Below are 21,693 nucleotides of genomic sequence, written 5' to 3'. Positions count from 1 at the left end.
TGTTTCTCCTACTCCCATGTAACTGGAGGAGTCCCAAGCCGGACTTGGATTTCTTACTATTGAGTGCTATTCTGATACCTACTGGGAGCTGCACTGAGCACTAGAACTATGGATCATATCATGTTATCCAATATCCTGTGGAGATATGGATGCCCCGATCTAGCTTTGAACAAGGGCCCTTTAAAACATTGTTCTATCTCTGCAAAATTGCATGCATCTGTTGCATTGTGGGACTACATGTGATGTTCATATGATCAGATACAAAAGCCACTCTCCTAATTGTCATCAATGGGCTGCACGGAAATAGATTTCCCCCGTGATTTCAACATGAGAGCAAAGGGGATCTTCCTTGTGACGCTAGTTTGTGCAGACCAATGGGATCACCCCACAGAACTCCATGGGAAGGTAAAGGGGCAGCAAAACTACCCTACCACCGCCAGTTTTATCCGTATGGGACTGGGGTGCCTAGAGCTCACTGAAGCCCCTTAGGGGGTGAGGGTGAAGAGCCTAAAGGTGGCCATACATGGGCCGATTGTAGCTGCCGGTATGGGTCCCTTAGACCAATTCGGCAGCTTATCGGCCAGTGTAGGGGCATAAACGATGGGCCTGCCCTAGCCTGAAATTGGGCAGATATCGATCGGGCAGGTTTAAAAATTTAGTCAGATCGGGGACCGCATTGGCTTGTTGATGTGGCCCCCGAACCCACTGTGCCTATACCCATCTTTGTAATTAAATCATTTGGCCCCAGGGCCAAACAACCGAATTAGCCTAAATTTGCCCAATATCGCCCACTGGCGACTTCGCCAGATCTTCAGAAGCTTTGATATAAGTACAGTGCAGCATTTCTGTGAGTGCTTATGGCTGCTCAGTTTGCTCCTCTCTCCCTTCTCCTGCTCCCCCTCCCATCTCTGTGTAATCTGAGCTACCAGCAGTCAGAGCTGCAGCAGGAAACTACCGAGACCAAGCTAAAATGGCAGCTGCTATCTTAAACAAACCTAGGGAGCTTCTAGGGCTGTTTACTCGGGTATGGTAAAGCTTTCTGCTGAATAAATGTAGCGTTCTAGTTTTCACTATTGTGGCTAATCTATTGCCAGGAAAATGCCTTTTCTTTTCTTACAATTACTCCTGTTGGAACAGGTCAGGATCTCATTTGACCCAATGGGATCTGATGATACTCAGATCTATCTCCTCGCGTCTCTTCCTGCCTGTCTGCTTGGATGTTACAAAGTTACCTTAAATTAAACCTCCCTAAAGTTGGGCAAACGGGTCCTTAAGACTTTAGTTATGTTACTTATCGGCTTGGTCCCAAAACTGGTTTCCGTGGGTCATGGGTGCATAGTAACTGGGAAATCCTGTTTACTAGGACGTTCACCCTAACGTTGGTACAGAAAGAATAGTGCCAAATGCAGATGGTCAATGAAACCTACATACCTCAGGGGGGGCAGATCCTCATATTATGCCCCCTAGTGGTCAAATGAACTTCTCCATCAGAACAGAATAAAATTCCATACATGATTTGTTAATTAACCATTTCAGGGCAGTGCTCCTTATGGCTGAGTGAAGGTTATACAAGTAAATAAGCCAAACATCAAGAGGGGAATTTAAAAAAATGCCTATATAATTTAGTAGCATAATTATATTTTGTAATAAATGATATCCAACTTGATCATGGTGATAAATGCTCACGGATTTCGTGCTCCTCACAATATGAAGATATATGGGCCAAGAAAATGAAATCTATACACACAGCCTCACAAATTCCCGCCCACAGGGAAACCACGCCCCATTCGCCTCCCTCCTCTCGGCCAACCACGCCCATCACTCGAAACCTCCCAGCAAAAGCCCGCCCCCTCCCTGCGCTGTCACGTGATGCTGCCGGGTCCAGCGCCGCTCTGAGGTGGAGCCGCTCCGCCATTTTCCTGCAGTTTCCCGTTAGCTTGTCATCCAGTGCCTCGCCGCGGTCAGTCCGTATCGGATTACAGGGTGGGAGTGGGTTGTGAAAGGGACCGCCGGACCCACCCCACTCCGCGGCGGGGGCTGAGTGCCCTCCTCCATGGTTACGTGTGCAGCGCCGGTGGCATCGTCACTCCGGAGCCCCCCTTCCCCTCAGCGCCCCGGCAGCACGGCCCAGTGAGAGGCACCATGTCCGGCCAGAGCATCACCGACCGCATCACGGCGGCGCAGCACAGTGTGACCGGCTCGGCTGTCTCCAAGACCGTGTGTAAGGCCACCACCCACGAAATCATGGGCCCCAAGAAAAAGCACCTGGATTGTGAGTATCTGGCCCCTCTACCTGCACAGGCTCTTCCACTGGGGGATGCTGGGATTTGTAGTTCCACAACTGGAGACCCATCAGCTGAAAGTAGAGCAACCTGTGGCTGTGGCTGCTCTGTATTGGGGAATGCTGGGAGTTGTAGTTCCCACAGCTGGGGGGGGGGGGGGGGCAACTGAGTTGGAATGAACAACCTGAGGCCTTCATCTGATGACTCCCAGGCATGGGTTTGAGGCATGGTGGGAGTTGTAGTTCTAGCAGTGGAGACTAGAACTTCTGGCTTTCCAGCTGCTGCTGCTGCTCTCTTATTTCTTGGGGAATGCTGGGAGTTGTAGTTCTAGCAGTCGAGACCTCTCTGCTGGAGCCAAAACTTCTGGCTTTCCAGCTGCTGCTGCTGCTCTGTCTTATTACTTGGGGAATGCTGGGAGTTGTAGTTTTAGCAGTTGAGACCTTTCTGCTGGAGCCAAAACTTCTGGATTTCCAGCTCCCTCTCATTACTTGGGGAATGCTGGGAGCTGTAGTTCTTGCAGTGGAGACCTCTCTGCTGGAGCCAAAACGTCTGGCTTTCCAGCTGCTGCTGCTCTGTCTTATTACTTGGGGAATGCTGGGAGTTGTAGTTCTAGCAGTGGAGACCTCTCTGCTGGAGCCAAAACTTCTGGCTTTCCAGCTGCTGCTGCTCTGTCTTATTACTTGGGGGAATGCTGGGAGTTGTAGTTCTAGCAGTGGAGACCTCTCTGCTGAAGCCCAAACTTCTGGCTTTCCAGTTGCTGCTGCTTCCTCTCATTTCTTGGGGATGCTGGGAGTTGTAGTTCTAACAGTCAAGACCTTCCTACTGGAGCCAAAACTTCTGGCTTTCCAGCTGCTGCTCCCTCTCATTTCTTGGGGAATGCTGGGAGTTGTAGTTCTAGCAGTGGAGACCTCTCTGCTGGAGCCAAAACTTATCCCACTCCTTGCTGTATGGAGGAATGTTGAGAGTTCTAGTTCTAAGGATAGAAGCCCAGCAGGTCAGGGTTGATGGACCTTTCTAGGTGTTGCTGAACCGCAATTCCCGCCCTCTTGTACTGAACTTACAGAGGAACAGTTGGGGAGCCAAGTGCTGATTCTGTTCTCCAGCCATTGCAGATTCACAGCACCCTTCCCTTGTCTGTGTCGGGGCACCTGAACTACAACTTCCAGCACCCTCTGACAAACAGCTGGTTCAGTGTAGCAGTGATACTGCCATGTTATAGTTCCACAACTCCCTACACTTACTGCTGTGGGCAAAGCGGCCCCTCGCTTGCACTTTATTCCCTGTGCTGCAGACTGGGTGTTTGGTAGCCGTGCCACCGAGCGGCTCATTAAGCCCAATATTCAGGTGCAAGTGACCGCAGGGAGTGAGTGGCTCCTGTGTGGCCTGTCGGCCCAGACTGCTTGGGGGCACTTACTAAACTGGTTTGCTTGGCTGTTAGGGGGGCTTTGCAGGCTCTTCTTTCACAAACGGACGTTCCATCTGTTCCCATTTACTCGCCATTGGCTAATGATGACTGTAGAAAAGTTTGTTTGGTAGCCATAATATATCTATGAACTCCTTATTACTGGGGTAAATCCTTATCGGTGGCCATGCCCGGGCAGATTTAAACTGATTCAGACCAATTCAGCAGCTTATCTGCAGTAAGGGTGCCCATACACCTTCAGATCCGCTCTCTTGGCAATGTTGCCAAGCGAGCGGATCTTCTCCTGATATCCCCATCTACGGTCCCCGATCCGACTAGATTATTTTAACCTTTGCCCGATCGAGATCTGCCGATTTCAGTCCAGATATGGGTCGGGCAGGCCCGTCGGTAGCGCCCGTGTATGGGCACCTTAAGTATGGGGCCCCCTGATGGGCCCTGACCATCATATGAATGAAAATTGGGCACATTTGATTTTCCCATTGGATCAGGGGCCACATTGGCTCCTTTATGCCGTCCTCTCTCTGACTGCTCCTGTACCTGTCCTTGGAATTCACTCGTTTGGCCCTAGTGCCAAAGGGGCTCCAATAAATGTGTCATTTTGAGCCCACACTTTTATTGAGTGTCTGACTGTGGTGTGAATATGAGATGGCCTGACTAGCTGCTAGGATTAGTGTCCCTAGCAACCAGAGAGTGGCTCATATTCCAAACCAAATAGAACAGAAAGTTTAGACTTGAAGGTGAGATCCTTCTTTAAAGCTGTTATTCCCAGCCATGTAATCCTATTTGGCAGCTTCGGGCTGATATGTATTTAATAGCTGTATCGGCTCATTATGGCCCAATCAGCACTTGTGTATCCGGGGATAACATTATCCCATTCAGGAAACAAATGATTTGCCGTTTCCGTGTTGTGTTGCCCTGTAGCCACTGACAACTGCTGTGGTTTGTTGGGTCGGTTTGTTCTTGAGTTCATACAGACAATGGCAGCGAAATGCGTATTGTTCCTGAAGCCCCAGGGCCTGCTTCTCACTCGCAACTTTGTAATGGTTTATGTGATGCATCTCTATATGGCTGGGGGGGGGGGGGGGGGGTTGCTTTATTAACCCTTTCCGCAGCACTAGTTCCAGGTACCACCAACCCCTCGTTTCGATATTTCTGTGGTTTAATTAGTTCCGGGCGCAGTCACCATTGGCAGAGCTCTCGTCGTAGTTCCCCAACACCTGGTGTGCCACAGTTTGCCCATCCCTGCTTTACTGCACTAGGGCAAAATAACAGATAAGCTTTAGTATGTCTTAAATTGGCTGTAGACAGGCTGATAACAGCTGGCGACTTTGTCTTTCCAGACCAAGTTGGTGCAGGTTATTGGCCTGTGTATGGGGCCTGCCCAACCGATATCTAGAAAATGGCCCAGCTTTCGGACCTATTGGGCTCACTTTTTTGTTACTTTTCTGTCTGAGTTTCTGACCTTCTGTAGTCGCACTTTACTGGGGTTTCTCTGTGTAGAGAAATTGCACTTTATTGTTGTATACCAGATTGAATTGGATTGCATTTGAGCTGCCCACTGTTAAGGTGCCATACACAGTAAGATACGCTCATTTGGCAAGGTCGCCAAGCAAGTGGATCTTTTCCCGATATGCCCGTCTACTTTGCGCTCTAGGGCCAAACAATTGAATTAAAAAGGCAGGCATAGGCAGCCCCCGAATTGATAGAAAAATCAAACCTGCTGTATCAAGATCTGCCTGATTTCATGGTTAGGTGATGGTCCATTGGTGGTGGCCATACACGGGCAGATAAACTGCCTAATTGGTCTAAAGGGCCGATATCGGGAGCTAAAATTGGCCCGTGTATGGCCACCTTTACCCAATTTCTCCACCCATGTTCTGGGCCAGACCTGAGCAGATTTATTTCCCAAGCCAATGATCGGATGCTGATACAGGCCTGTACTACTTGTGTGGCCCTTGCCCGACAAGATTTTAAGGCCTGCCCAGTAGATTTCTGGCCAATAGATTCTTGGGCAGGCAGTTAAGAGGCCCCCACGCATGGAGTGGTGCGATAGGGGAAACATTACCATTCCTTGTGGGAATAAAGCCCTGGGCCCCAGCACTGCCCGGCCAAGCACTGTGCCACCACGGGCTGCACCTTCCCTAGTTTATTTGTACTTATACCCGCAGAATAGTGTAAGGCAAGTTTCCCATGGCCCTTATCAGCTGACAGTGATGCAGTGATACACTCGCTGCCCGTATACTGAGCTGTCCGCTCTGATTTTATCGAAGATATCTCAATGTGACGCCTGGAGAACCCAACTCCCATGTGCGCTGAGTCAGCAGAAAGGGGCTGGGGGTGAAGTGCTGCTAGTAAGGCTGGTTATACGGGAAAGTACAGAATGTGGCCAGGGGATCTTGGCATTGAGTAAGGCTGTGTTGTGGTGGGGTTTGTACCCCAAGCAGAGCATGCAGGTATGTTCAGGAACTGAACCCCCAGACGTGCAGCAGTGCAGGCACTTACATGGAACCCCTAAATATGTGCTTTTGCACCATTATGTTCTCCTTGTTCCCTTCCATGGCGTGCCAGTTGGTCATGGCGTGCTTGTGTGTATGTGGCATCTCCTTATTCCCTCCTGCGCCGTGGGGGGGGAATAGAGAACGGGCCCACTCGGAGGTATGTTGGAAAGTGCAGGAGGCAGACCGGATGTATAACATTAATCTCATAGGGCTCTGGTACTGCTCACAGCATGCACTAGCCAGATTGGAATGGAAAGTAAAATGACCTTTAAGTTCTTGCACCCTCATTCCGTAGCGTCTCACTGCCTGACAGGTATCATGAGTTAGAGACGAACAGGCACGAGTACAAGCACCTGTGTGTGTGTGTTGGATTTCCCCTGTTCTACATATGTAGTGATACAAACTAGAGAACTTATCATTTACAGTAGGGGGTACATTATCCATTATAATACATGAGTGATACTCAGAGTTCCCTGTATAACTCAGCCTGCAGCCTTGTGCCTTTATATGGGCACAGAACCCCTCAGTGACTGCTAATATCCTTATCATTTACAGTAGGGGGTACATTATCCCTTATAATACATGAGTGATACTCAGAGTTCCCTGTATAACTCAGCCTGCAGCCTTGTGCCTTTATATGGGCACAGAACCCCTCAGTGACTGCTAATATCCTTATCATTTACAGTAGGGGGTACATTATCCCTTATAATACATGAGTGATACTCAGAGTTCCCTGTATAACTCAGCCTGCAGCCTTGTGCCTTTATATGGGCACAGAACCCCTCAGTGACTGCTAATATCCTTATCATTTACAGTAGGGGGTACATTATCCCTTATAATACATGAGTGATACTCAGAGTTCCCTGTATAACTCAGCCTGCAGCCTTGTGCCTTTATATGGGGGGCACAGAACCCCTCCGTGACTGCTAATATCCTTATCATTTACAGTAGGGGGTACATTACCCCTTATAATACATGAGTGATACTCAGAGTTCCCTGTATAACTCAGCCTGCAGCCTTGTGCCTTTATATGGGCACAGAACCCCTCAGTGACTGCTAATATCCCTATATTTTACAACAGGGGGTACATTATTTACTATGTAATACCAGTGTGTGTGTTTTCCGGAGTTTCCAAAACAGATGTTTAGAAGCGCTAATGCGGGGAAATGTTGGCATTGGTCTCTTCCGCTGAAGTCGGCTTGGAATTAGATTTGGCACGGGGTATTGATTCAGAATAAACACGCGACTGCCAGTAATGTCGAGATTTCTTCATTGTGCGTTTTCCGACAGAAATGATCAGTTTGTAGGTACATCCCATAGGGGAAAGAGTCGTTTGGGTGCCCAGAAATGGTGCGTCTGTGTCTGTATTCGCTGGTTGTGCTGCCTGATTGGTGGAACCCACACATTGCTCTCGGTATGTGGGCCTGACAGGTTAGGGTTAGCGTTTCACCATTTAAAGGGACAGTTCACCTTTTAAGTTAACTTTGTGTGTTATGGAATGGCCAATTATAAGCAACTTTCAGTTGGTCTTCATTATTTATTTTGTATAGTTTTTCAAATATTTGCTGCCTTCTGACTTTTTCCAGCTTTCAAATTGGGGTCACTGACCCCGGCTCTGTGAGGCTCCAGTTTTATTGTTATTGTTACTTTATATTACTTATCTTTCTATTCAGCCCCTCCCCTATTCATATTCCGGTCTCTCATGGCAACTCTACCTTAGCAAGTCCCTGGTTGCTAAGGTACTTTGGACCTTAGCAACTGGATAACTGCAGACATTTTAAACTGGAGAGCTGCTGAACAACAAATAAAATAATTAAAAACCCGCAAATAATAAAAAATAAAGACTAGTTGCAAACTGTCTCAGAATATTACTCTCTACATCATAGTAAAAGTTAACTCAAGGGTGAACAGCCCCTTTAACCCATAGTGTTCTGTTCCTCCTTACCTCCCTCTCTAGAGACAAAAATCTTTTGTAGGCAAAATTCTGAGACAGTTAAGTATTATGGGATGGCTTAGAGTGCACACAGAACATCTGGATTCATATGTACGGGGGGGGGGGGTTATATATAAATATATTATAGATTGTTCCAGCTGCAGCATTCTCTATAGACAGGAAAGTAAATCAAAAGGTAAACAGAAACTGATGCTTAGTGCTCTTCAAGTGGGGGAGACTGTACCCTCCCCTCAGGACCTGGGGTTTTCCAGATAAGGGATTTTTCCGTAATTTGGATCTCGATCTCCATTCCTTAAGGGCTCTGGCAGACGGGGAGACTAGTCGCCCAGAACTTCTGCAAATTCAGGGAAATCGCGGCACCATGTATCCCACCGGCGATTTACATTCCTGCCGGTGGGATGGAATTTCTGGGAGATTAGTCGCCCGCGACAAGGGAGATTTGCTGCGGCCGACTAGTCTCCCCGTCTGCCAGAGCCCTAAGTCTGCTACAAAATCATTTAACCATGAAATAAACCCAATAGGGCTGTTCTGCCCCAATAAGGGGTAATTATATCTTAGTTGGGATCAAGTACAGGTACTGTTTTATTATTATAGAGAAAAGGGAATCATTTAACCATGAAATAAACCCAATAGGGCTGTTCTGCCCCAATAAGGGGTAATTATATCTTAGTTGGGATCAAGTACAGGTACTGTTTTATTATTACAGAGAAAAGGGAATCATTTAACCATTAAATAAACCCAATAGGGCTGTTCTGCCCCAATAAGGGGTAATTATATCTTAGTTGGGATCAAGTACAAGGTACTGTTTTATTATTACAGAGAAAAGGGAATCATTTAACCATTAAATAAACCCAATAGGGCTGTTCTGCCCCAATAAGGGGTAATTATATCTTAGTTGGGATCAAGTACAAGGTACTGTTTTATTATTACAGAGAAAAGGGAATCATTTAACCATTAAATAAACCCAATAGGGCTGTTCTGCCCCAATAAGGGGTAATTATATCTTAGTTGGGATCAAGTACAGGTACTGTTTTATTATTACAGAGAAAAGGGAATCATTTAACCATGAAATAAACCCAATAGGGCTGTTCTGCCCCAATAAGGGGTAATTATATCTTAGTTGGGATCAAGTACAGGTACTGTTTTATTATTACAGAGAAAAGGGAATCATTTAACCATTAAATAAACCCAATAGGGCTGTTCTGCCCCAATAAGGGGTAATTATATCTTAGTTGGGATCAAGTACAGGTACTGTTTTATTATTATGGAGAGTAATATGCCACAAGCTCAGATATCATCTATACTTAACAGGTATAGATTATTTAATTAAAAAAAGAATTTGGGTTTCATGTTTAATTTGTAAAGGACTTTTATTATACAGCTTTTTATGTGACAGGTCCCCTTTAAGTATAATGCCCACTTTCTACGCAAACTCTATTTTGAGTTAGGCTGACGGGAACTGTTTTGCTGCTGATTCAGTGCAAACCTGGTAAAGAAATGCAAATTTCTACAGGATCACACACAGTTATATATTTAGGCCCATCAGGTCATGTTGTAAGACTAAGCAGGTGCCAGGTGTCCATATGTACTCAATCTATGCTTGGGAAATCCGGCCCCCCTATGCAAATGCCTTTGTCAATGGTCATGCATAGTGCATGGTGTATGTTATTTAAGGGCAAATACCATTGAATAAACCCAATAGGGCTGTTCTGCCCCAATAAGGGGTAATTATATCTTAGTTGGGATCAAGTACAGGTACTGTTTTAGTATTACAGAGAAAAGGGAATCATTTAACCATGAAATAAACCCAATAGGGCTGTTCTGCCCCAATAAGGGGTAATTATATCTTAGTTGGGATCAAGTACAGGTACTGTTTTATTATTACAGAGGAAAGGGAATCATTTTTTAAAAAAAATTAGAATTATTTGTTTATAATGGAGTCTACGGGAGTTGGCCTTTCCGTAATTTGGAACTTTCTGGGTAATGGGTTTCTGTATAAGGGATCCCATACCTGTACTATGAAATGAATTCTCCCCCAATAAAGCATAATGACTATAACTTAATTCAGAGCTAAATGATCTGAGGGTATCCCTTTAATGAGAAGCAGTCACAAATTATAGCACTCCTGCAATGTTAATTAGTTAAATGTACTCGTAATTGCTCTGTTAGCCTTATGTCTCGCTGGAATTATTTCCTACGTATTTCAGCTCCACAGATGTTATTTCTTTTCTTGATAATATGTGGCATAAAATAAGTTCAATGTCCACGGTCCCCAGGTTTAAGCAGCATTGCACAGTTAAACATTAAACATCTAAGTCTAATCATCGGTCGCACGAAACATAGTCAGATCCGCCACACACCATTCAGGGCTGAATCGGCAGGTAAGGAGGTAGAAACAATAGGATTTCTACCTCCTTCTGCCGATTCAGCTCTGAAGGGAGAATTTTGGTCAGGCGCCTTCTATGGCACCCGATCAAAATTTTCTAACCTGGCCGATCGGCGAGCCGACCGATTTCAGCAGCTTCCTGCGACATCGGTCGGCTCGCTGACATACCATACACGCACCGATTATCGTACGAAACGAGGTTTCGTACGATAATATCGGTGCGTGTATGGCCACCTTAAGTTTGCTCATAGCCTGTACAGAGAGATACCATAAAACTATGGCACATAGGGATTCCCCTGTACTAAGCACAATTCAGCAGGAACAGTCCCCTAAGTTTGCTCATAGCCTGTACAGAGAGATACCATAAAACTATGGCACATAGGGATTCCCCTGTACTAAGCACAATTCAGCAGGAACAGCCCCCTAAGTTTGCTCATAGCCTGTACAGAGAGATACCATAAAACTATGGCACATAGGGATTCCCCTGTACTAAGCACAATTCAGCAGGAACAGCCCCCTAAGTTTGCTCATAGCCTGTACAGAGAGATACCATAAAACTATGGCACATAGGGATTCCCCTGTACTAAGCACAATTCAGCAGGAACAGCCCCCTAAGTTTGCTCATAGCCTGTACAGAGAGATACCATAAAACTATGGCACATAGGGATTCCCCTGTACTAAGCACAATTCAGCAGGAACAGCCCCCTAAGTTTGCTCATAGCCTGTACAGAGAGATACCATAAAACTATGGCACATAGGGATTCCCCTGTACTAAGCACAATTCAGCAGGAACAGCCCCCTAAGTTTGCTCATAGCCTGTACAGAGAGATACCATAAAACTATGGCACATAGGGATTCCCCTGTACTAAGCTAAGTTAAGCAGTAGCAGGTAGCTACGCATCAGCCTCTTGCAAAATAACTTTTTTATTTTTTAGTTTACTAAAGTGGTTCCTATGGGCCACAGTTTAAGATGATCAGAAATTAATTGTGATTTCATAGCACGTAATCAGAATATATGTATAACCCTTCCCTCTTCAACTGGGGTGGATCTGATAGCTGCTGGAGTTGCCAGATGACAGCGCTGCTGTAGGTACTGCCTGAGCTGCTGAAAGCTCTGTGTTTACAGACAGACAAGTGCTCGACCGCAGACTGAGCCAAATAAGCAGGAAACCTCCCTATCTCCAACGATATTTAAAGGGGAACAATTGCCTCTGTTAACCACATTGGAGACTTTCACTCTTCATAGCAGAAGTTATTGCAGTTAAATAAGTGCCGCTGTTTGTCTCTTCCCCCACCCCTTCTGCTTTCTTTGGTTTAATCGGAATAATCTGGCACCAAATGTGCTGTACATTGTAAGCAGAACAGACTCCATTATAAGTAGATTTTCCTTTTTCTCTGTAATAATAAAACAGTACCTGTACTTGATCCCAACTAAGATATAATTACCCCTTATTGGGGGCAGAACAGCCCTATTGGGTTTATTTCATGGTTAAATGATTCCCTTTTCTCTGTAATAATAAAACAGTACCTGTACTTGATCCCAACTAAGATATAATTACCCCTTATTGGGGGCAGAACAGCCCTATTGGGTTTATTTCATGGTTAAATGATTCCCTTTTCTCTGTAATAATAAAACAGTACCTGTACTTGATCCCAACTAAGATATAATTACCCCTTATTGGGGCAGAACAGCCCTATTGGGTTTATTTCATGGTTAAATGATTCCCTTTTCTCTGTAATAATAAAACAGTACCTGTACTTGATCCCAACTAAGATATAATTACCCCTTATTGGGGGCAGAACAGCCCTATTGGGTTTATTTCATGGTTAAATGATTCCCTTTTCTCTGTAATAATAAAACAGTACCTGTACTTGATCCCAACTAAGATATAATTACCCCTTATTGGGGGCAGAACAGCCCTATTGGGTTTATTTCATGGTTAAATGATTCCCTTTTCTCTGTAATAATAAAACAGTACCTGTACTTGATCCCAACTAAGATATAATTAACCCTTATTGGGAGCAGAACAGCCCTATTGGGTTTATTTAATGGTTAAATGATTCCCTTTTCTCTGTAATAATAAAACAGTACCTGTACTTGATCCCAACTAAGATATAATTACCCCTTATTGGGAGCAGAACAGCCCTATTGGGTTTAATAACATTTAAATGATTTGTTAATCCAAATTACAGACTGACCCCTTATTCGGAAAACTATTTTGGATAAGAGGTTCCATACAATAACATTTTTTATTCATACCAGGGGAAGGTACCTGCATAGAACATTGGTTACTTTGCCCGTGTGTATAGGTTAATACTATACAACTGTACCTCAGCCCTGCTCACTGCTTTAGGGGACAGGTAATGTCACCTTGTCAGTGGTTACTGCCTCCCTTTAGTCTGAGTTATTATTCATATTATTCTGTACTGGGATCCAGTGATCCTGCCTGTATGTTGTACTGTGTGGGGGGGAGAAAGATGGTTTGCGTTTCGGTGCTTTACTATAACGGGAGGGAGAGGAAGAATTACTGTGAGATTTGTCAGTCGCCAAAGCAGTGGGTTAATAAAGGGAATCCATTTGCCAGATCTATAGCTGAACCCGACTGTGTATAAATTGTACTTGTGTGTTTTATTTCATTTCTATAGGAAACGTATGGGAACACCAGCTCTTTCTATCATTCTCCTGATTTATGCCTTTATCTATGTATCGATGTACCGTATGAGCTCTAAGTGTAATTAGTAACATTCCCGTTTGTGTTTTTCAGATTTAATTCAGTGCACCAATGAGATGAATGTAAACATCCCACAGCTGGCGGATACGTTATTTGAGAGAACAACCAACAGTAGCTGGGTGGTAGTGTTCAAGTCCCTTATAACTACCCACCATCTCATGGTGTATGGAAACGAGGTCAGTATGCGCGGCTCGTCTGTAATGCTCTTAAACGGGGTGGGGTCACCTTTACATTCACTTTAGCATGTTACAGAATGGCCCATCTGAGCAACTTTTTCATTGGTCTTCATTATTTTTTTTTTTTTATAGTTTTGGAATTATTTGCCGTCTTCTTCTGTTTGCAGCTTTCAATTGGGGGGTCACTGACCCCGGCAGCCAAAGAGCTGAAAGCAGGAAGTAGTGTTCTGGCTATTATTTTAGATACCTGCCCACTCCAGCCTTTATAGATTACATATTTGCCTAACTATATTACAAATATTTTTTATTTTGCCCAGTTTCATTTTTACACTGAACTGTTCAGTGAACCACCCCTTTAAAGGAGAAGGAAAGGTAAAAACTCAGTAAGCTTTATCAGAAAGGTCTATGTAAATACAGCTATAAGCACTCACAGAAACGCTGCACTGAGTCCTCTGTCAAAAGAAACAGGATTTGTTGTCTTTGTTTTCCTGTGCCAGAGACACACAGCTTTCTCCCCCTCCCTCATGAATGCTAGGAACTCACTCCCCCCTTCCCTTGGGAATGTGGATCTGAGCCAATCAGCAGGAAGCTGACTCATAGTCTTACTAACTGAGCATGTACACCGGTCTCTGTGCAGGAGTGAGGCATTATGGGAACTTTCTTTACACAGCTCAGTGTTTTTTTTTCCCATGAGGCTTCTGATCATCTGAACGGGAGAAATATGGGGAGAACTGAAGGTATGCCTGCAGCTTGAGATTAACTCTTTATTAGCCTCTCCTTCTCCTTTAAATGCTTTTTGTATAAGGAAAACACCATTATATCCGACAGATTGATCTTTTCTTGGAAGGGCTGCAGTTGTGGGATTGTGTATATCAGAAAGCAAGATGGTGTCAGTTGTGGAACTGGATTGTAAATAAAGGGGCCTCACAGGGTTTATTTGCTCCGGATCCCTCCGCCACCGAGTATAACCCTGTTTATAGCAGGGGCAGCGACGGCTTTGAAGTACATAATTGGTTGTCATTAAACAGAAACCAAACAGCAGTCGGGTTGGCGTAAACAAAGGAAGTTGTCATACAGAAGGGCTTGATGTGCTGTCTGTGCGGTGCGCTTCCCGGCACGGCCACCCGTAATCCCACTGCCTAATGGAACATTCCGTTTGAAGTGCTTTAGAATAGAAAAGACGAGAGCAGCCTTGAAAGCATTAGGCCCACTTCCAGGGGCAGATAAAGCAATACGCTGCGGAATTTTATTCGCAAATATATTTATAGCGCCACGTTCCTTTTCCTGCATGTCCTTTGCCCCTTGGGATTGGAGCCAAGTTCCACGTGGGATGCACACACCAGCAGGAGCTGTTTATTAATAAACAAAATGCAGAAATTCAGATGGAAAGAAAAACGCATGGTGTAAACAGCAGCCACCATTTAACCCTCCAGTTCTCTTAACTTTAGGAATCTAAGCAGCTTTCCAATTGGTTTTTATTTAATCTGATTCCTGTGGTCAGTAAACCCCTGGTGTTTACCCTTCATATAGAAAGGATTCAATAACCCCCTGGTAGTTAGCCTTCGTATAATCAGGATTCAGTAACCCCCTGGTAGTTACCCTTCGTATAATCAGGATTAAGTAACCCCCTGGTATTTACCCTTCGTATAGACAGGATTCAGTAAACCCCTGGTATTTACCCTTCGTATAGACAGGATTCATAAAGCACAAACACAGATGAAGTGACTAGTTGCCTTTTAAAGTTTGCTACACCCTCATTTTGCCTTCTTAAGGTGCCCATACACCTTCAGATTTGCTCGCTTTGTGATGTCGCCAAGCAATCGGATCTTCTCCCGATATCCCCCACCTACAGGTGGGCGATATCGGGATAATCCAGGCTAATTCGGTCGAATAATAGCGACGGGTATAGGCAAAGTCGGTTTGGGGAAGGTTAAAAAATGTAGTCGGATCGGGGACCGTATCAGCTCTTTGATGCGGTCCCCGATCCGACTACATTTTTTAACCTTCCCGATGAATATCTGCCCGATATGGGTCCCGAATGTAAGGGACCCATATCTACATCTTGAATCGGCCCGTGTATGGCCACCTTTAAAGGGGTGGTTCACAATACAAGAGTTGTATTGCGGAGCTTTCTTACCCCAGTTATTCTTCTTCCCATATGATTTCCCATTCCCAACTCGTTTTTTTTTTTTTTTCAAAGGTGCTATAAAGTGTGGCGGGAAAGGGGTTAAAATGATGAAAAGACTCGCTGATGAGTGTTACCTATGTATGTACACAGTAGGGCTCATTTATCAGCTCCAGGCAGGTATACAGCTGGGCAGCAACAATTCACGTTTTTTTTTTTCATTGTTTTACCTTCAGTTAGCAGAAAAGAATCTAATCACTAATTGGTTGCTATAGGTTATTGCCCAGGTGCAAATTTCACCTGTGTTCATAAATGAGGCCCAGTGTATCACTCATCGCTGCAGCTCTACCAGCCGGCACACCTGTGGGGTGGGGGGGGGGACACTGCTTCTGTTGTTTGGGGCAGATGCAACCTCGTGTTAATCAGTGGTGTAGAGCGTTCTTATTAGAAGGGATTGCTATTAACTGTAAGCTCCTCTATAACGCGCTGCTTGTCTAATAGATTGACATATATATCTAGCCAGATACAACTAGCTTCTACTAATCCCCTGTGTAACATAAGCCTGGGTTGTTACAGACTATCCCACTGCTACTATAGGCACCATCTCTCCCTACTATACCTGCTATCCCACAGCCCCAGTCCCTTCCCAGAGGCTATTATCCCCCCACTGCTACTATAGGCACCATCTCTCCCTACTATACCTGCTATCCCACAGCCCCAGTCCCTTCCCAGAGGCTATTATCCCCCCACTGCTACTATAGGCACCATCTCTCCCTACTATACCTGCTATCCCACAGCCCCAGTCCCTTCCCAGAGGCTATTATCCCACTGCTACTATAGGCACCATCTCTCCCTACTATACCTGCTATCCCACAGCCCCAGTCCCTTCCCAGAGGCTATTATCCCACTGCTACTATAGGCACCATCTCTCCCTACTATACCTGCTATCCCACAGCCCCAGTCCCTTCCCAGAGGCTATTATCCCACTGCTACTATAGGCACCATCTCTCCCTACTATACCTGCTATCCCACAGCCCCAGTCCCTTCCCAGAGGCTATTATCCCCCCACTGCTACTATAGGCACCATCTCTCCCTACTATACCTGCTATCCACAGCCCCAGTCCCTTCCCAGAGGCTATTATCCCCCCACTGCTACTATAGGCACCATCTCTCCCTACTATACCTGCTATCCCACAGCCCCAGTCCCTTCCCAGAGGCTATTACCCCCCCACTGCTACTATAGGCACCATCTCTCCCTACTATACCTGCTATCCCACAGCCCCAGTCCCTTCCCAGAGGCCATTATCCCCCCACTGCTACTATAGGCACCATCTCTCCCTACTATACCTGCTATCCCACAGCCCCAGTCCCTTCCCAGAGGCCATTATCCCCCCACTGCTACTATAGGCACCATCTCTCCCTACTATACCCGCTATCCCACAGCCCCAGTCCCTTCCCAGAGGCTATTATCCCCCCACTGCTACTATAGGCACCATCTCTCCCTACTATACCTGCTATCCCACAGCCCCAGTCCCTTCCCAGAGGCTATTATCCCCCACCACTGCTACTATAGGCACCATCTCTCCCTACTATACCTGCTATCCCACAGCCCCAGTCCCTTCCCAGAGGCTATTATCCCCCCCACTGCTACTATAGGCACCATCTCTCCCTACTATACCTGCTATCCCACAGCCCCAGTCCCTTCCCAGAGGCTATTATCCCCCCACTGCTACTAAAGGCACCATCTCTCCCTACTATACCTGCTATCCCACAGCCCCAGTCCCTTCCCAGAGGCTATTATCCCCCCACTGCTACTATAGGCACCATCTCTCCCTACTATACCTGCTATCCCACAGCCCCAGTCCCTTCCCAGAGGCTATTATCCCCCCACTGCTACTATAGGCACCATCTCTCCCTACTATACCTGCTATCCCACAGCCCCAGTCCCTTCCCAGAGGCTATTATCCCCCACCACTGCTACTATAGGCACCATCTCTCCCTACTATACCTGCTATCCCACAGCCCCAGTCCCTTCCCAGAGGCTATTATCCCCCCACTGCTACTATAGGCACCATCTCTCCCTACTATACCCGCTATCCCACAGCCCCAGTCCCTTCCCAGAGGCTATTATCCCCCCACTGCTACTATAGGCACCATCTCTCCCTACTATACCTGCTATCCCACAGCCCCAGTCCCTTCCCAGAGGCTATTATCCCCCCACTGCTACTATAGGCACCATCTCTCCCTACTATACCTGCTACCCCACAGCCCCAGTCCCTTCCCAGAGGCTATTATCCCACTGCTACTATAGGCACCATCTCTCCCTACTATACCTGCTATCCCACAGCCCCAGTCCCTTCCCAGAGGCTATTATCCCCCCACTGCTACTATAGGCACCATCTCTCCCTACTATACCTGCTATCCCACAGCCCCAGTCCCTTCCCAGAGGCTATTATTCCCCCACTGCTACTATGTGCTATGTTAAAGACAAGGCTGAGGGGCAGACACTAGCCAAAAACCTTATATGACATGACAGGCCTTTTGCAGTGTCTCTTACTCACAGCTGTTCTGTAGACACTACCTTTTCCCTAATAAACATTAATATCAATGTATTTATGCAGCATTTAAAGAACACCTGCAGGGAAACAGAGGGGCTTTGTCTTGCAGATCCATAGCCAGTCATTCAGGCGTAGGCATCTGGATTGGCTTTTGTAACTAAAGAAAATAAATGGTATGCAGTGATGGGAGACGGACTAGCGCCGGTTTGGGCCAGGGTTCCATAGAAGCTCTGTATACACTCTCTGTATACACAAAAAACAATTTTTTGCCTATTAAAAGGCAGCGTAATTCTAAGCAACTTTGCAGTATGAATTCATTACAAATTTGTAATGGCATTTGTATATATAATTGCTATTAAAAGCCTTGTTTGTCCTTTCCAATTCTCTGCACTAGTGGCTCTTACTTTTGAAACAACGTAGCAGAACTACCAGACTGACAGACCTGTCATTGCTGGAGGAGACTGACCTTTGCAACATGGTTTAAACAGCCATTACCTGATGCTGCTTTCAAGAGCAATTACATTTACAAATAACTTTTAAAGCACCAGTATGGAAAAGTTGCTTAGAATTATGTTTTATTAGGCAAAAAAAAATAGTTTTTGGGTTGACATGCAAATGTGATATTTCCTGAGGAAAAGGCTAATTCTAGAGGAGCTTTTTCAGAATTCTATATTGTGGGAATTTTAGTTTCTCATTTGGTGTTATACTAATAGGTTGCTTATCTTGAGAAATTCTTGCTTTCAAGCTTAATGGCTGCAGAATAAAGTGGAGATGTACATAAGAAGATACACGGAGCTACTAGTAGCAGCTACTTGTCACAACTACTAAACACCAAAAGATCCCCTGCCATAGACAATACTGAGAATTGCCTCTGCTAAACACATGTAGAGACAGTTATCAGTAAATGATCAGCATTGTCTGTTTTAGTAGCCGTGACAAGTAGCTGCTACTAGTAGTAGTGTGTCTTCACCCTAACAAACAGCCACCCAGACATTCCTTACATGTGACCATCAAGTGGCAAATGAACTACAACTCCCAGCATCCGCTTGTTGGAATTTTAATGGAGTATCCTGTTATCAGCAGTTGCTCTAGTTTAATTTATACTAGGTATACCATGACCTGGATGAAAATCTTCAGTGTCTTCTGAATCGGTTTCTGTTCAATATGTATTTTTTGGGGGGGGGGTGAAAAGGGTCCCTTTGATGACGAGACTACAATCACCCTTAGACATGTTTAGGTGGGGTTTTTGGGTTTGGAAGAGAGGGCCTTTGACCTGATTGTACGAAGACACACGGAGCTACTTAGTAGCAGCTACTATATACCCGAAAATCCCCTGCCATAGACAATACTGAGAATTCCCTCTGCTAAAACACACGTAGGGACAGTTTTCAGTAAATGATCAGCATTGTCTGTTTTAGTAGCCGTGACAAGTAGCTGCTACTAGTAGCTCTGTGTGTCTTCACCTTAAGGGCAAAGACACTTGTCGTCACAACTTTTAAAAAGTCTCAGCGACTTTCACGCCATAGGGTAATGTAACAAAAGTCACTGTGACTAAGGGCAGTAAAGATTTGTCGTGGGGAAACTAATCTCCCCGCAATGCCATCCCAGCAGCAAGAATGTAAATCGCCAGTGGGATGGCATATGTTTCGCTACGATTTCCCAAAGTTTCCTCTCAAGGTGATTTTGGGAAATCGTAGCGGCAGGTATGCCATCCCACTGGCGATTTTTCTTGCCAGTGGGATGGCATTGCGGGGAGATTAGTCGCCCGTGGCAACAAAGGTTTGTCTCGGGGTGACTAATTCCCCGTCTGCCACTGCCCTTAGGATGAAGACACATGTAGCTACTTAGTAGCAGCTACTAAATGCCAGAAAATCCCCTGCCATAGACAATAGTGAGAATTGCCTCTGCTGAAACACATGTAGAGACAGTTATCAGTAAATGATTAGCATTGTCTGTTTTAGTAGCGGCTACTAGTAGCTCCGTGTGGCTTGACCCTAACCAGATGCCTAATAGCCCCCGTTGTGTGGGCAGTGCTGACTGGGCTGCTGTATATCCGAGTGTGAGTGTTGCACTGAGTGTAAACGCTGTGGGATGTTTCTATTTATACGCGGCTCAGTTACCGGTAACGCTCTCAGCCCAGTTCCAGTAAGGGAATATTGCCATGGGCTGGAATGCCACCGGCGGCTGCACTCAGAATGTTGGAGCGGAGCCATCGCAGCAGTACTGATTAATCTGGGCGCTAACAGCCCCGGGGTGATAATGTCACTTACACATATAGTTTTATAGTGTTTCTGCTGATGTTTTTATAAGCAAAGCGAGTGTAATTTATAGGCTTTCCTGCCAGTTACACACACACACATGTACCGGAACTCTCTTGTTAGTCGGGGGCAATGTGGGATTCAGGGTTGGGATGTAAAAGTTACAGGGAATGTTGGGAGTTGTAGTCCTATCATCAAAGGGACCTTGTTCAACCCCCAAAAAATACATATTGAATAGAAACTGATTCAGAAGACGATGAAGATTTTCATCCAGGTCATGGTATAGCTAGTATAAATTAAACTAGAGCAACTGCTGATACCAGGGTATGTGCACTCCAGGATACTCGATTAAACTCAGACAAGTGGATGCTGGGAGTTGTAGTTCATTAGCCACTTGATGGTCACATGTAAGGACTGTCTGGGTGGCTGTTTGTTAGGGTGAAGACATACAGAGCTACTAGTAGCAGCTACTTGTCACAGCTACTAAAATAGACAATGCTGATCATTTACTGATAATTGTCTCTGTGTGTTTAGCAGAGGCAGTTCTCAGTATTGTCTATGGCAGGGGATTTTCTGGAGTTTAGTAGCTGCTACTAAGTAGCTCTGTGTGTCTTCACCCTTAGAGGCGTTGTAATTCTCTCATACTCACTCATGATAACAGCCATTTCTCTCCAAGACCAGGAGCAACTGAGCTGCTGATTAAACAAAGCTTCCTGCATTGCTTGGGTGGAGATGCTGGGAGTTGTAGTTCGCTGGCAACCATTACTTTTTAGCAACATTAATAATCTACATTGTTAACCAGTTTTACTATATAAGAAATAAAGAATAAGGGCCAGGAAGCCATGGCGTGCAGAGGCAGCGTGTCCCCTACTGGCTGGTACCTTTATTGGCTCCGCCCCTCTGCCTCCCACACCAATAAATCATTCATTGAGATGCCCTGTGCTCTGCCTGCTGTTATTTAACTCACTGATTGATTTATGCTTTATTAGGGCAGTAGGGAGGGCTTCATGTTGCTGTATAATGTATATTGCTCTGCTGACTCAATGGCTTTTCCCTAAGTGCAGCAGCTGGGGAGGGAACGGCTCCTACTCTCTAACTCTCTGTGCCCCCCCTTGGATTTGCCCCCTGTAGGAGTAGTCAGGCTCAACCCGCCCTAGTTCTGCTATTCGCTGGCCTGCCTGTCCAATGCCGCTGCTGCCAGCAACCCATTTAGTATGTTATAGAAAGGCCTATTCTAATAATTTGCCGCCTTCTTCTGACTCTCTCTCCGGCTTTCAGATTGGGGTCAGTGACCCCAGAAA

The 21,693-nt window shown here is 45.6% G+C and overlaps 1 protein-coding gene across 12 annotated transcripts in view; it reads left to right on the top strand.

The window, feature by feature from the left end:
- Positions 1-1,836: 1,836 nt before the first annotated feature.
- Positions 1,837-21,693, top strand: part of picalm (phosphatidylinositol binding clathrin assembly protein) — a 59,196-nt gene continuing 39,339 nt past the window's right edge. For 3 of the 12 annotated variants that reach the window (XM_031895766.1, XM_031895763.1, XM_031895764.1), the window contains exons 1-2: positions 1,841-2,272; positions 13,309-13,451. In XM_031895766.1, coding sequence (XP_031751626.1) covers positions 2,143-2,272; positions 13,309-13,451 — 273 coding nt within the window. In that variant the 5' untranslated portion in view covers positions 1,841-2,142. 12 annotated transcript variants of the gene reach the window in all.

The sequence above is a fragment of the Xenopus tropicalis genome, chromosome 2, assembly GCF_000004195.4.
Source record: "Xenopus tropicalis strain Nigerian chromosome 2, UCB_Xtro_10.0, whole genome shotgun sequence".
In the NCBI taxonomy this organism is placed as follows: domain Eukaryota; kingdom Metazoa; phylum Chordata; class Amphibia; order Anura; family Pipidae; genus Xenopus; species Xenopus tropicalis.
This window is presented reverse-complemented; position numbering and strand designations above follow the sequence as displayed.